At 45.1% G+C, this 15,058-nt stretch overlaps 1 protein-coding gene across 2 annotated transcripts; it reads left to right on the forward strand.

Moving 5' to 3' along the window:
• Positions 1-3,821: 3,821 nt before the first annotated feature.
• LOC112652775 (holocytochrome c-type synthase) lies at positions 3,822-15,058 on the forward strand. Of its 2 annotated transcripts, none has more exons than XM_025436389.3 (7): positions 3,822-3,980; positions 4,541-4,682; positions 6,994-7,145; positions 9,445-9,593; positions 10,502-10,621; positions 12,935-13,021; positions 13,573-15,058. In XM_025436389.3, exons 2-7 carry the CDS (start codon positions 4,571-4,573, stop codon positions 13,769-13,771), a joined length of 819 nt encoding a protein of 272 aa, XP_025292174.1. In that variant the 5' UTR covers positions 3,822-3,980; positions 4,541-4,570; the 3' UTR covers positions 13,772-15,058. The 2 variants fall into 2 exon arrangements, with proteins under 2 accessions (XP_025292174.1, XP_025292176.1); XM_025436391.3 differs by having other exon boundaries at positions 3,844-4,037.

Below are 15,058 nucleotides of genomic sequence, written 5' to 3' on the forward strand. Positions count from 1 at the left end.
ACAGGGAGTTAAGGAAGAAACAATCATGGGAAATAACAGAGAACTGTGTGAGATAGGGAATTGTGAGAGATCATAAAAAAAACTGTGGGAGACATGGGGAATTCTGGAAAAGGACAGAATTGTTAGAAAGGGAATTGTGGGACAAACTGAGGAACTGTAAAGGGAGGAATATAATGAGGGAGCAGAGAATCGTGAAAGAGTGAAGAATTGGAGAGAGGTGGGAAATTATCAAAGATACAGGGAATGATGGGGAAAAAGGAGAAGCATGCATAAGACATGGAATTGTGGGAACTCGAAGAAGTAGAAAAGCAACACTTTGTAAACATAAGCCAACTGTAGGTTTGGAGAGGAGACTTATTTTACAAGAACCAGTCATACATTCAGTTTGTAATTACAAAAGAGCTTCAATTTTTCCTCTGTGCTAAACCCTTGGGTCTGACAGCAGGAGTTCATACCACATTACCATGGATTGGCAAACTCACGGGCACTGCCTTGTACGGGCAGACACACACACACACATACTCATACACACATGTAGACATGCATGTACACATACAAACACACATACATACAAATATATATGCACACATGTCTTGGAAATTTCAAACATGATAAGAGAAATAAACATAAAATGGCTAGAAAATTTTTAAGATCTTGTAAGATAAAACAAGATGAAAAGTGATAGAATAGCATAAGAAAATTAGAGTGTCACTCGAGGAATACAACATATGAGGAATAGAGTTTCCTTAAAAGAGAAAATGAAGAAAGAAGGAGTGGAGCAAGTTATCAAGAAAATTAATAATATAAGAAAATATCTCCAATGTGAAGGTCATGGGTTCCAGAATGAATGGTCCCCTCAGGTGCTAAGCCAATGAAAGCAAAGAGGTACATCTTTTCAGGCTACTAGAAGAAAAGAGAAGTTAAAAATATTGTTGAGGGGAAAAAAAAGAAATGGGGGCACCTGGATGGATCAGCGGTTGTGACTCTGCCTTTGGCTCAGGGTATGATCCTGGATTCCCGGGATCGAGTCTCGCATCGGGTTCCCCGCAGAGAGCCTGCTTCTCACTGTGCCTGTGTCTCTGCCTCTCTCTGTGTCTCTCATGAATAAATAAATAAAATCTTAAAAAAAAGAAATGGCACTCAACTTTTCAATATCAGCAATGGAAATTAAGACAATGAAGCAAAAAAAAAAACGCAAAAAAAAAAAAAGACAATGAAGCAACCACTTGACATTTCTTTTTTTTTTTTTCCACTTGACATTTCTAAGAGAAAAGTTTTTAAACCTAGAATTACACATGGAAACTACCAATCAATCACATGGGAAGGTAAACTACGAACAGTTTCTGATTTTCAAGACCTCAAAAGCTGATGTGCTCCCAAAACAATGTGAAGAAGAATACATGGTATCCAAGAACCAGAGATCCAAGACAAGATAGAAGATTGAAAGGAAGTCCTTAGAGAGCAGCTGAGAATTGGGCCTTGGCAGAGGTGAGGTGCTTATCTGTGAGTGGGGTCTCAAGGGGAAAAGAGAGACATAAACATTAGTTGATATATTTAAATGCATTGAGAGGAGATTTACCATGGGGACAAGAAGCTTAGGGAAAACCTAAAAATCTAGACAGACAAAGGGGGAAAGGCAAGTATAAAATTCTAGTGAAGAAGTTGCATAAGAAAAAAATCGTCTTTGGTCATAACAAATATTTTCATAGCCACAATACTGTAAATACTAAACTGTGATGTGTCCCAAGCCTCTAACTATTGGCACAGGAGAGGGACACGTGTGTTTGTGTCAGCACGTTGTTTGGAACGTGGAAGGAAAAGTAGAAGAAACAGTTAAAGAGTAGTAAGTCTTTGCCTGGGGAGAGTGGAAATTGGGGTTCAAAGCATCCCCCCGCCGTCATCTCCCTACCCACTGAGAGCTCTACTTTAAGGCTCTGTTTGGTACCTCCTTCTTTTTGTTTAAGATTTTATTTACTTATTCATGAGAGACACACACAGAGAGGCAGAGGCAGAGGCAGAGGGAGAAGCAGGCTCCCTGCAGGAAGCCCGATGTGGGACTCGATCCCAGGACCCCGGGACCTGAACCGAAGGCAGACTCTCAACCACTGAGCCACCCAGGTGCCCTGGTACCTCCTTTTTTATAAAGCATCCTTGTTACTTCTTTCCTTCCCATCCGCTTTTGGCACATGACCCTCCGAACAGTGACTTCTTCCCCTTGCCTCCAATAGTATGCACATACGTACACTGAGATATAAATATGGTTATTTGTTTGCATGACTGTCTCTCCCATTACCAGGTATTTTTGGTCTTTCAGTGCCATATGCTCCTTTGGATTACTTCTCAGAATAGTATTTTTACATGCATTAAACAAAATACAAGAAATCACTAAGGAAATCAATTATATTGAAATACAGTTATCAACATATTTTAGAAAAACACATTTTGATCATTAAAGGTCAGGTCCCTCAGGAAATATGCACTGATATAATATAGGTTTTAAAATGCTGTCTTAAAAAAATAAAAATAAAATGCTGTCTTGATCCAGTGTTGAGGCCGTGGCTAGTGGCTGGCCAGTTCCCTTTCTTGAGCAGCCAGGTCCGCACTCGCCCACCACCTCCCTTGCTGGGCTCTCATATTCTGAGCCGCTATACACCATGTGGCTGCTGCAGAGCCCACCTCACCCCTCACCGGTCTCTTCCCCCTCTCCCTCTGGCTAGTGAAGGACTCCAGTGCTTCTGCATGTAGCAAGCACCCTACCATGTGAGGAGGCCCCCTCTCTTGGGATCTGTGAGTATAATTAACTGTTTATTCAATGGCAGTTGTTTCCTGATCTGTCGACCTCACCAAATCTAAATAATAATCAGACTTGTTAAAATGGCTGAGACTCCAAGAATTGTGCATCGGAGTGAACAGCAATGAGAGAGTGACGGTAGGTCTGGGCAAAGGAAGAAGTGGAACTGTGAGGCAGTCACAAGGGAAGTCTCAGCCACTGATGGTAGGATGGCCCTGAGGTGACCTCCTTGCAGAGAGGGCCTTGGGCTTATGGACCCTTGCAGAGGCTACCAAGGCGGCAGCAGCCGGTCCCCAGGGATGGGATGGGATTTTTGCCTGAGGCAGTTCTCTTTGGCAGAGAGGGATTCCTGGAGACTCAGACCAGAGGGGTCAGCTGCTACCAGTCCCCAGGCCTTTGGAGATGACTCCCCGGGCCCTGGGCATGCTTCCCAGTTCCATCATGGTGATATAGAAAGGCGTATGCTTCTTAGTAACACTTTTAAGTCTCAAGATAAAATTATCTTAATTCCGAAGTAGTGGTGAATAGTATTTCAAGACAGTAACAACCATCGTTTGTGACATAATTTCTCCGTGGTTTCTATCAGCGCCACATATACCTAGCACTACTAGGATTTGTTGTCTGCATTCCTGATGAAAAAAATTCTAAATTTCTGTTAGAGGTAAGTGAAAATACAGACCTTCAAGTCCACACACCCAGGTAAGAAAGCCTTGGGAGCCGGAACCTTGATTGGTTCATTTTGGGATCTCCAGAGTCGGCCACGGTTCTGGACACCTACTTGAGTCATTACTAGAACTCACTCTGATGGGATACAATTTAAAAGATAGAGACTTTAAAACTAACACCTCCAGAGCAACCCTCCCGCGGCTTAGCGCAGAGCCCCACTCTAGGGACGTCTCCCCGCCCACGCTGGCCCGGAGGGGCGGGGCCAGGCGGCGGCCCTCGCGCTGATAGGTCGAGGCGGGAGGGGGCGGGCCCGTTTCGCCCCGCTCCACGGAAGCCGACATTTTCAGCCCGCGCTCCGCCCCCCGCGCGCCCGGAAGTCCCGCCTTCGGAAAAGGAAGTAGCGGTGAGCTAGAGCGCCAGCGGTGACCGCGACGGCAGCGGTGACCGAGCGAGGAGAAGGCGGCAGCGGGTTGGCGGTTAGAGGCGGGGCCGCCTCCTCGGAGCGGCTGGGGACGAGCGTCAGGTGCGGAGGGGCCGGCGGTCTGAGGCCGGTGGGCTTTGGGGTCACGGACTGGAACAGGTGGGACGCGGAGGGACCGTGTGAAGATGACTTTGTCCCCGTTACCCCTCGGAGGTCCTTTCATTCCTGCCTTCCTCGAGTCTCTTTTCTGCGCTGTACCCTTCCCTGATTCCCAGTCCTTCTCTAAGCCCGGGTCTGGGGTTCAGTCTGGATTCCCCTCTCCCATCGGGATCACCACAATTAGGGCCCCCTGTTCCCCACGGACCTACACTCCTCGGTGACGTAGTCTCTCAGGGACCCCCTTCACCTCACCCTCCCCAAAGTCCGCACATCGTAGGAATGTGCCCCTAAAGAGCGATGTGGTGTAGTTTTCACACTAGTGTTTCCCAAAGGGGTTAATATGTTAAAACTATCCCTCAAAGTGGATACCCTGCCCTGTAGATTTACATCGGAGTGACAAGGAGGAAGAACAAGAGTTAGGCAGATTGAGAACGCCAAGGGAGTCGTGGGAGCCCAGACATCAGCATTAATCTCTCTCTTTGCTTTGGCACCTTTGAATTTAGAATTGCTTGGATTCAGCACCGCTTCCAGCCATGGGTTTGTCTGCATCTACCCCTGCTGTTGCAGTTCAGACCTCAAATGCTTCAAATCGTCAGACAGCATCCCCGCCTTCAGGATGTCCCATGCACGAAGGGAAAGTGAAAGGTAATCAACCCTTTATCGAGAAAATAAAAACAAAAGAGATTTCTCAAAAGCATTTTAAGGAAGAGGTAGCATAACATGCTAGTGAGGCAGTGAGTTCTGTCCTTCTGGTGCTATTTACAAGGTATATGACTGTAGACAAGTTACTTTTCTAAGTCACAACCAGTCATCTAGAAGATGAGGATATAATAATATTTCGCAGGGTTATTGTGATGGTTAATTAAGATAATGCATGAGAGTGCAGCGATTGCTCCATACGTTAGCCCTTACCCCCTAAAGTTTGCCATCCGCGGTTCTCAACCTACTGGCAACCCCCATTCCCCAGGGGACATCTGGCAATGTCTGGAAACATTTTTGTTGATCAAAACTGAGAGGAGGTGGTGCATCCAGTGAGTAGAAGCCAGGAGTTCTGGTAAATATCCTACAGTGTGCAGTGTACCTTTCTGCAACAAAGAATCACTTGGCCCCAAATGTCAAGAGTGCTAAGGTTGAGAAACCTAGATCTAGATCTGTCTGTATTTGTCAAGGCAACTTTACATCCATTTGATTATCCATCCTTGTGAAAGTAAGTCATCACTTATGGTCTTGCCATTCTTTCCTTAGGTGCAGAGGTGAGAATGGAAAAGCTCTTATTCCTCACTGGTCCACATTTGCTTTAGATTGTTTATATAAAACTATGACCTGAAAAACACTTCCTTGCGTTGTAGTCTTTCATTCCCTTGGTCATTCAGCAAGAATTTTCTCACTATCCTCTCTGTGCCAAGCACTGGTGGGTTTTGTTTTTGCACTGAGAAAATAGCAATGTATAGAACACTAAAAACCTTTGCCTGATGGAGTTTACATTCTCATAAACCTGTATGGTAGGTTTTTCCCCCTATTTTATATTCTACAAACTTAAAAGCCACACAGCTAATAAGTGGCAAAGCCAGCAAAAACTCTGTGACCTTGGACAAGGACAGACTCAGTGTTCTTCCAGGGTTTCTCTGTACAGGAAGAATTAAAACAGAGAAAGCTTGGACAAAGCTGTTGTGTTCCTGCCCTGAGTGTCCCCGGGTAGATAAGGTTTAATTTCATGTACTGTGTGTCCAGAAGAGCTGTCAGTCAGATTGGTTTCCATTAGTAAAGAATGTGGGTATTTGTAGGCGACTAAAGAGGCTTCTTGTTATATGAGAAAAGTAACAGTGTTTTCTAACACCCAGCTGGGGGCAGTGACCCAGAAGAGATTGGCACTTTGAATGGTGGAGAGGAAAGGTGGTATAGCAAGTCTCCCTTCACCCCTCAAGTGGAAAGCTATACAGGGTCGTAGGGAATGAGGGTCTTCGAGGAGAAACAGAGGCAAGGAAGGGAAAGGAAATTTGTCTTTGGCGTGTAAGGCATCCAGCACATTCTTGGCGTCACTGCTCCTGCCTGACACAAGGATCCCTACTTGGGCAGCTGTCTTCCTGGACCATGGCTGTTTTGGTCCCTGCCCCCTCTCCTCAGTCTAAAACAAGCTTCTCAGTCTCACACTTGCTTCCATTTGCACCCTGGATTCTTGGATATCATCTGCCCTTCCTGCTGCTGCTCCTTAGGTTCAGACCTCCCTTCTTAAGTGTCACCTGGATCCTACGTGGATTGTGGAGCATTTGCTTTAACTTGTGCCTATTCTTGCTAAATGCTTGCTATCAACTGATGGGGAATAGAACCTCAGCCAAGGGGTAGTTTTCTGTGCCTTGTTTCTGTGCTGGAGCAAAGCACAAGCAGAGTGGCATTCACACATCTTTCCAGGAGTCTTTTTGAAGGTTCCTCTGCTCATTTTCATTTCCTGTCTCTAGTACCTGAGAGAAGACATCAGTAAGCCTGGCCTCCTGTATCCTGATCAGGCCTGGACCTTGTCTGGAATTCGCAAATTGAAAGTCAGGGAGACCTGGTAAAACATGGCTGGGTCTCTGCTTGGGTTACTCTGTAGCAGTTCACTGCTGGGAACCCAAGCAGGTACCTTCAAGCCCACTGGCTGAAACCATGGAATGAAAAATACATTCTCTTGGAAATGTTGAGGAGGTTTTTTGGTTTATTTTTGCTGGGGGTGTGACATAATATGGGAATGGGTACCTATTTCTCTTTCAAGAGGAAGTAAATTTATAAAACCTTTTCCTGGCCTTTAGGATATTAGAATGTTAGCTAGCTTAGCTCTTGGCAGCTTGGAATAGTAGAAACCTAACTATGCCTTTGATGGTGATCACTGGTCAGAAATCCAGCTTTTTAGAGCCCAGATCGAGAGAGCCAGATCTCCTGCCTTTGTGGTGACACTGTTTTTATGCTTGATTTATTTCAGGCTGTCCAGTGAGCGCAGAGCCATCTGACCCAACTTGTGAGAACAAAATGAGCTCTGTGCCTGCCCACCAAGATCGTGCATATGAGTACGTGGAATGTCCTGTTACGGGAGCTATGGCTGAGAATAAGGAGAACCTAGATCCTTCTAATCTGGTAATTCTTACTCTGCCCCTCTTCCTGGAACTTTTTCACAGAGAGATGCTTTTATGGACTCCTAAGACAGACTGCTGACTGCTAGGATTAATTCTCCTTTCCTTTTAAAATAAAGAAGTCTCATTTTCCATCCACACTGAAAATCCAGAAAGCGTCACTAACTGTAGTTTTGAGAGTGCCTGTTAAAGACAGCAGTAATCATGAAGTGCTAGAGTAGGTTGACTGGAAAGAAGCCAGGCCAAAGGAATATTTCCTTTGGGGATAAGTGGAAGGCAGGAGATCCCACTAGGAGTGCAGCTAGAATTGGTAAAGGTATTTCTGGTTTTGGGAAACCTCATAGGCATGATGCCTGATTAGGGCTCTGCTTCCGACACAGCCAGGTGCCAGCCTATGTGAGAGTCACTGATGTGGTACAGCGTCATGTGGCAGCCACCAGTGGAATGCCATGGAGAAAGTAAGCACAAGACAAGCAGTGCCTCACCACATTCTGTGATAGACAGTGTAGGGAATGGAGGTTTCCTGTTTGAAATCATATTTTTTGGTGGAGAGACAGACTCAGATCTGTACTCTAGGAGGCCAGAACAGGGTTTTTTAGAAGGCCAGGGTTATCAAAAGTATTTAGAAATCTTGGCTAACATTTGAAGGAACTAGAAATATTTAGTCTGGAAGAGAAGCGGTATGGGATATGTGTGTATTATAACATATATAACAGTACCATCAATTGGGTGGTTTGTATACAATAGACAGCTCTTCCTCAGGCTTCCAGAGGCTGACAGGTCCTATTAGAAGGTGCTGGCAGATTCAGTAAATTGGGAGGGACACAAACATTCAGCCTCAACACTCAGTAATGACCCAGCCAAGCTATAAGGAAACTTCTGTGTTGAGGAAGGTGGCCAGGATTAGGGTTTCTCCCCCTTAGCACTATTGACATTTGAGGCTGGTCGATTCCATGCAGTAGGATGTTGTCCTGTGCTCTATCGGATATTTAACAGCATCCCTGCTGTTCACCCACTAGATGCCGGGAGCACCCTCTTTTCTATCACAACAACCTGATATGTCTCCAGACATTCCTAAAAGTGCCCCCTGTAAGATTACTGTTCTAGATAATCTCTAATAGCCTAAGTGGGTCAGAACATGGGCCTTTTGGAATCCCAGAGACCTAGACTCTTACCCCAGGATTGTTACCTCGCAAGAATATTAATAACAGCCAACATTTCTTTTGGTTGTATCTATAGCCCTTGTGCTAAGCATTGTACACATGCTCCAGTAATCCTCATCACCACTCCACAGCTAGGAGTGTTAGTGTCCCTGTTTTCAGAGTTGAAGCTACCAAGAAGGAGCAAGGATTCAGTTTGCCCCACATCACTCAGCTAGGAAGTGGCAGGTCCCAAAGTGAATCCTAAGCACCTCTGGCATGTGTCCTTAAACCTGTGGTGATAATGCAGGTAAAATGCTCAGTGTGGTACCTGGCATACCTGGTTCTCCCACTGCCATCATTCTCACCCGGGGCTGTGTTGGGATTTTATAAATGTGTATCTGCTAGAGAATCCTCATACTTTGAACACAGAAGAACCTCTAGGCCAGGGGTTCTCAACCAGGCATGACTTTTCCCCTGGAAGGACACTGTTGCAACTTGGGAGGAGGGGTACTAATGGGTAGAGACCAGCAAAGTTGCTAAATATCCTTACAGTGCTCATAACAGACCCCCATAACCAAAAGTTTTCCACTCCAAATGGCAGTGGTGCCTGGGGTGAGAACCCTGGTCCAGGGAAAGTGCAAAACAGTGTTGCCGCCCCTTACGTGTGGGAGGAAGGATTCTTGCTTGCCCTCGTTCCAATCCGGCAGTGTGATGGTGTCGCTACTCCTCTCTGATGTATTCAGCCTAAAGACAAAGCATCAGCAAGAGCCTAAAAGTATTTAAAAAGAAAGTGGTGTGTACATATAGTTTATGAGACTTCCTCAGAAGAGTGAACAGTCATTTTTGAAAACCTCATAAAAAGGTTTTTAGAAACGTCTGTAGTCGTGGTGTTAGTTTATACTTCTTAATCCTTGAGGAGAAAAAGAGAAAATGTAGCTACACTGTGTATTTACCATTTGTGAGAACTTAAACAAAATTGCAGAACTCTGACTCTTCAAAACAGCCAAATTATCTGGGAGGTCTGAAATTTTGATGTCACTGGCTTAATAGGGAACCTGTACCTAGTGTGTGATGCATTACTTTCCAGAAAGTCATTAATTATATTGTTTGCTTCTACTTTATATCATATTTCCAGCATTTTTAAAAATCTGCTTTATTTAGATGCCACCACCGAATCAGATGCCGGCCCCTGACCAGCCATTTGCGCTATCTACTGTGAGAGAGGAATCATCTATTCCAAGAGCAGATTCAGAGAAAAAGTGGGTCTATCCTTCTGAACAGATGTTCTGGAATGCGATGTTACGGAAAGGGTGAGTGAGCATGTTACTGAGAGTATAACTTTGCTCATTCAATGCATCTAAGAACTAAATGTGAAAGAAGTGTTCATCCCAAAAACATACAGTAAGATTTTATAAGCTAGTCAGTATAGAATATTCAACTGATTTTTCAGACTTAAAAGAATTTAAGTGCAAGGCTAGTGTACTAGTTGGGATTCTCCAAAGAAGCAGAACTAATAGGATGTGTGTATATTTATACATAGAGATTTACTATAAGGAATTGGCTCACGTGGTTATGGAGGCTGAGAAGTCCCATGATCCGCAGTCAGCAGGCTGGAGACACAAGAGAGCTCACGTGTACTTTATATCCAAAAGCTGGCAGGCTCAAGACCCAGAAAGAACTGATGTTTTCATTCCAGTCCAAAGGCAGGAAAAAAACGGTGTCCCACTTTGAAGGCAACCAGGCAGGAAGAGTTCCCTCTTATTTGCAGGAGGCTCATTCTTGTTTTATTTCTGTCTTCAACTGATCAGATACTGCCCACCCACGTTAGGGAGATCACTATGTTTAAATGTTATTCTCATCCAAAACACCCTCACAGACACACCCAGAAAAATGTTTGACTAAATATCTGGGCCCCCATGGTCTAGTCAAGTTGACACATAAGGTTAACCTATCATAGCCAGTAGAAGTTTTTTTTTGTTTTGTTTTTTGTTTTTTGTTTTTTTTTTGCCAGTAGAAGTTTTTTTAAAAAACCTATTATGTCAAATACACAGAAAAGGTTGTGGAATCATCAATCAGTGGTACTGACTGAAAGAGTGTCACCTTATGGTCCCTTGATAAGTGTGTAGTTTTTGGTGACCCGGTGAAATGAATACATGGATTGATTTTATAGTATATTATCAGTACGGTTTATTGAGTTTTACCAAATGTTCTTTCCTAGGTGGAAGTGGAAGGATGACGATATTAGTCAGAAAGATATGTATAACATCATCAGAATTCACAATCAGAATAACGAACAAGCCTGGAAGGAGATTTTGAAGTGGGAAGCCCTTCATGCTGCGTAAGTATATTTGAGATCTTAAAAAACCGCCCTTCCAGCATCTTTCATATATTCTCTCTGCTTTCTAGAGTTGTAAGTTTTTATTCAAACAATGTGTTATTCTAATACATTGTAGGTGGCAGGCCTGTTTCAGGGACTATTGTATGATAGAGCACTCCCACATAGCTGTGTGAAACAGCGACCATTTTATTACGCTTGTGGATTTGGTGGGTCCCAAATGCAGAAAGGACAGCAGGAATCGCTCATCTCTGCTCTCAACGTCTAGGGCCTCAGCCAGGTTCTGATTAGGGATGGCTTGACAGCCACAGGCTGAAATCCTCGGGTGGCTGGACCATTTCCTTGATGCTGGCTGTCAGCCAGAACACTTAACCCACAGCCTCTCAGTGTGGCTGCTTCAGCTTCCTCACGTCATGGTAGCTGGGTTTCCAGAGCTAGAATTCCAGAAAGCTCCAGGAAAGCTGCATCTCCCTCGTTGACCTGGCCTTAGCAGTCCCACAAGCCTGCCCAGGTTCCAAGGGAAGGGCTGTGGGCCCCACCTCTCAATGGAAGGAATGCCCTGGTCCATTCAAGACACAGCACTTGGGATGGGAGATAACACTGCTCTCTGTTCTGAGGCTGATGCAAAAAGCAGTTCTGTTCCCTCAGCAGCATTGAATTCCTCCCTGTTAGGGCTAAACATCAAGAGATATCTTAGCACGTTGGTCTTTTTCTCAGAGACAATAGGTAAATGCAGCCGAGTGTGTTGGCAGTCATGGACCGCCAGTCTGTTTGAGCGGTGGTCCTCACCCCTGAGCAGCGTCGCATGGCCCAAGGGTTCACTGAGTGCTAGGCCCCCACCCCCGGTGTTTCTGATTCTGGAGATCTGGGGTCAGGCTCAGAGGAGGCGTTTCCGGAACACAAATGCTGCTGGTTTGAGGAGTCTGCTTTGAGAAGGGGAGGCGTCGGGAATGGTAGCACAAAAAGCCAGACTCTATCGCCACTGGTGGATTACATTTTAATTTCTTGATAAAATGTGATTAACTTCTTGGCTAAAATCCACTGAATGACTTTGTTAAGGTGTTCTTTTTTTAATATTTGGACTCTGAGGTTCGTTAGGGGCACTCCCTGGGTGTCACTGGCTAGCCACCACACCTGGGAGGGGGTACGTGTGAGGAGGGAAGGGCCCAGTGACCAGGATTCCCTTCTCAGTAACCCAAGGCCAGCAGGACGCAGATCTGTCCTCTCCCAGCTCACTAACAAAGTGACCCACAAGCGTCTGCAAGTGTGTAGTGAAAGCCACCTGCTAACTACTTGTGGCATGACTTCGGAGCACAGAGAAGGCAAATAGGAGGTTGCACCTTGTCTGCTTCAGCCCCCCTTCTGGTCATTTCCCAGGGTCCCTCAAAGACCCCTGCTACAGCCCCCAGGAGATCGCGTGCCTGGGTTGACCACTCAACAAAATGTTGTTTTACCTTCCTCAGCGGGGGGACCCTCTTGAGAAGAGAGGCTAGTGAGTAGTTGATAAAGCAACAAGTGAGGGGACTCCGATGGGCCTCACGTAGGGCTCAGTTACCCTGGGCCGTGTTTTCTCCCACCCACGTCCTTCAGCCTCGCAAGGCTAAAGTCTCTCCTTAGAGTGACAGCACCTGATAAGATAGGGGCGTCTCGGATTCACTTACTTAAACAGCTGGTCCAGCACTAATTTCATTTGTTCTCAGGGATTCGTCCAGCGTTTTTCTTCATAATGGCTTGTTCATTGGTTTCGAATGAAGACTAGAGGATTTTCTTTTTTTTTAAATTTTTTTAAATTTATTTGTGATAGTCACACACACAGAGAGAGGCAGAGACATAAGCAGAGGGAGAAGCAGGCTCTATGCACCGGGAGCCCAACGTGGTATTCGATCCCGGGTCTCCAGGATCGCGCCCTGGGCCAAAGGCAGGTGCCAAACTGCTGCGCCACCCAGGGATCCCGAGGATTTTCTTTTATTCATCTAAAAAATAATCCAGCTGCAGTATGTGAAAGTCAAGTATAATGCCCAGTACTTAACACTTTTTCTTCCCTGAGAATACCTATATCCCCCCCAAATGGAAAGTCTACTCCCTAACTCCTGCAAAGTACAGCGCAGATAATCAGAACATACTTGATGCAGAAATAAAGAGCAGTATTTTGAACAAACAGGGATATTTCTTTGAATAGTTTTGAAAGTTCTTTCACTCTGTAAATGTGAAATTATGTAAAATGCATACTGAAAAATGCATGACAAACTGCAACATCACATTTCTTAACAGAGGGAAAAATATTTGAATAGGCTTTTCTTGTTTGCGAATTTCTAGGGAGTGTCCCTGTGGTCCATCATTGATCCGGTTCGGAGGTAAAGCGAAAGAGTACTCGCCGAGGGCAAGAATTCGTTCCTGGATGGGGTGAGTGCTGGCACAGAAATGTTATTTTACCTTCCTCAGGTCAGGGTCTGCTTTCTGTTGGCCCCCAAACCAGACAGTCTGAGGACTGCATTGCCATCTTCCACAGCGTGATCAGTATTCAGCTGTAGATTTCCTCCTCTTCCTCAGGTTCACCGCTTAGGGGGCAGATGGATCAGGGTTTCGTGTGTTGCTCCCAGTCTGATTATCGTAGCCCAAGTTGAGTTGTCTTCTGTTTTCTCAGGTTTGTTCTTTTACTCCTCCCATGATCTTTCAGCATCTGAGCATCCCTGTCCTCTCTTCCAGTGTAAACACGTCCTTCGCTCACACTTGGGTCCGTCCAGCCTCTCAGCTGACCTCCCTGGCCTGTGTCTCTTTTCTGTTGACCATATTGCCTTGCAGGCAGATGAGCTGTCGTGTGACCCGGGCTCATCACGGTTCTTTGGCACGGCTCCCTTCAACACAGTAGACTGATCTCTGAGCCTTGCTCCCCAGTTAGATGTTCGGCCCCAAGAGTGAGCGTTTTCATGCTCACTAACACGTTTTCGTTCCAGGTATGAGCTGCCTTTCGACAGGCACGATTGGATCATCAACCGTTGTGGGACTGAAGTCAGGTACGTCATCGACTACTATGACGGTGGCGAAGTCAACCAGGACTACCAGTTCACCATCCTGGACGTCCGGCCTGCCCTGGATTCCTTTTCGGCCGTGTGGGACAGAATGAAGGTTGCATGGTGGCGCTGGACTTCCTAACCATTGCTTTGTTAGACATGGGAAAATAGAAACTATTTTTTTTCCTGAGCAATACATTAAACTATTTTCCCCAAACTGAATTGCTCTCCTGGTGTAATGGGAATGTCAAGTGGGTACTGACACCGTATGCTTCACGTAGGGAGGGTGCCCTACACCGTGTTCATTTGTTTTTACCTTGCACAGTTTTTAGCAGATCGTTGGAGGTTTCCTTCCAACTTGGCTTAAGTGGGAAACAGTCCCTTGGTTTTTCTTTTAGCTGCAGTATTGCCAATGTATTTAATCTAGAAAAGTAAAGGTGTGAAAAATTTTTTTCCTTATAATGTGAAGAGAGCTGCTTTTTTCTTTACTATTTCTCAGGAATACTTGAGGTGTAGGCCTGAAAGCCCGTGTTATGCTGAGGAGTTTTTATCTGGCCAAATATTTGAACTAGTGCTATCATCATAGAGATGTAGTTCTGCTTTTGAAAAAGTTACACCAGCATTTTCATTGACCCCACAGGGACAGTACTCCCTTAAAAGAATGCAGAGGAAGATGCTGGAAATGTACTCGGCAAAACTAAGGCATCTTGGCTCCGGATTCTCAATTGTGAGAATTTTTTAGGCTGGACCTTGTTACAGGACAGTTTCACCTGCCCCGTAGTTTGAGGACGCACGTGCACTGAAATAGAGGTTTTCACTTTTTACAGATTTTCACTTTAATTCCGACTGTCCCGATATAGACCTCTGCTCCCAGTAAGCACGTCTTCTAGCCTGTGGCATTGGCCAGTTTATCCCAGCTCTGAGTCCCGCTTCTCCTGCCTGAAGCACTCCTCCAGTCAGCGTAGCCAGAACCTTGAAGGTTTGGTGCAAGTCCCGGCACCAGGATGGTCCCTCTCCAAAATACGATTCTATTTTGTCGAGTGTTAGAATTCACAAGAAGAGTATTTTTTTCCCAGATGCAGAAAGTTTGCATCAACTCAGTCTCTGTGCAGACTTGTTTTTAAGGGAGCTCTAAGTTTGCCGTTGAAACTCTCCCTACCAGCAATCCATAAATTGGTTCTGCTTAGAGCAGCATGTTACAAATGAGTGTTGGCTTTTTTTTTCTTAAGTGTTGATCCCATGAATTCTGTTGATTTCCCTGGAGTCTATAGTTAAGTTAGGAGAAGGAACTGGCAGGTGGGAGTGATTCATTTGATATTGATTTCTTTGTTGTCAGTTTTCTGTGGTGTTTTTGAAATCCAACAACTTGAAACTCTTCTACATGTCAAAATATTTGTATATTTTAAAATAAAATAAAGCTGATAGTTAA

This window comes from Canis lupus, chromosome X (genome assembly GCF_003254725.2).
Source record: "Canis lupus dingo isolate Sandy chromosome X, ASM325472v2, whole genome shotgun sequence".
NCBI classification, from domain to species: Eukaryota; Metazoa; Chordata; class Mammalia; order Carnivora; family Canidae; genus Canis; species Canis lupus.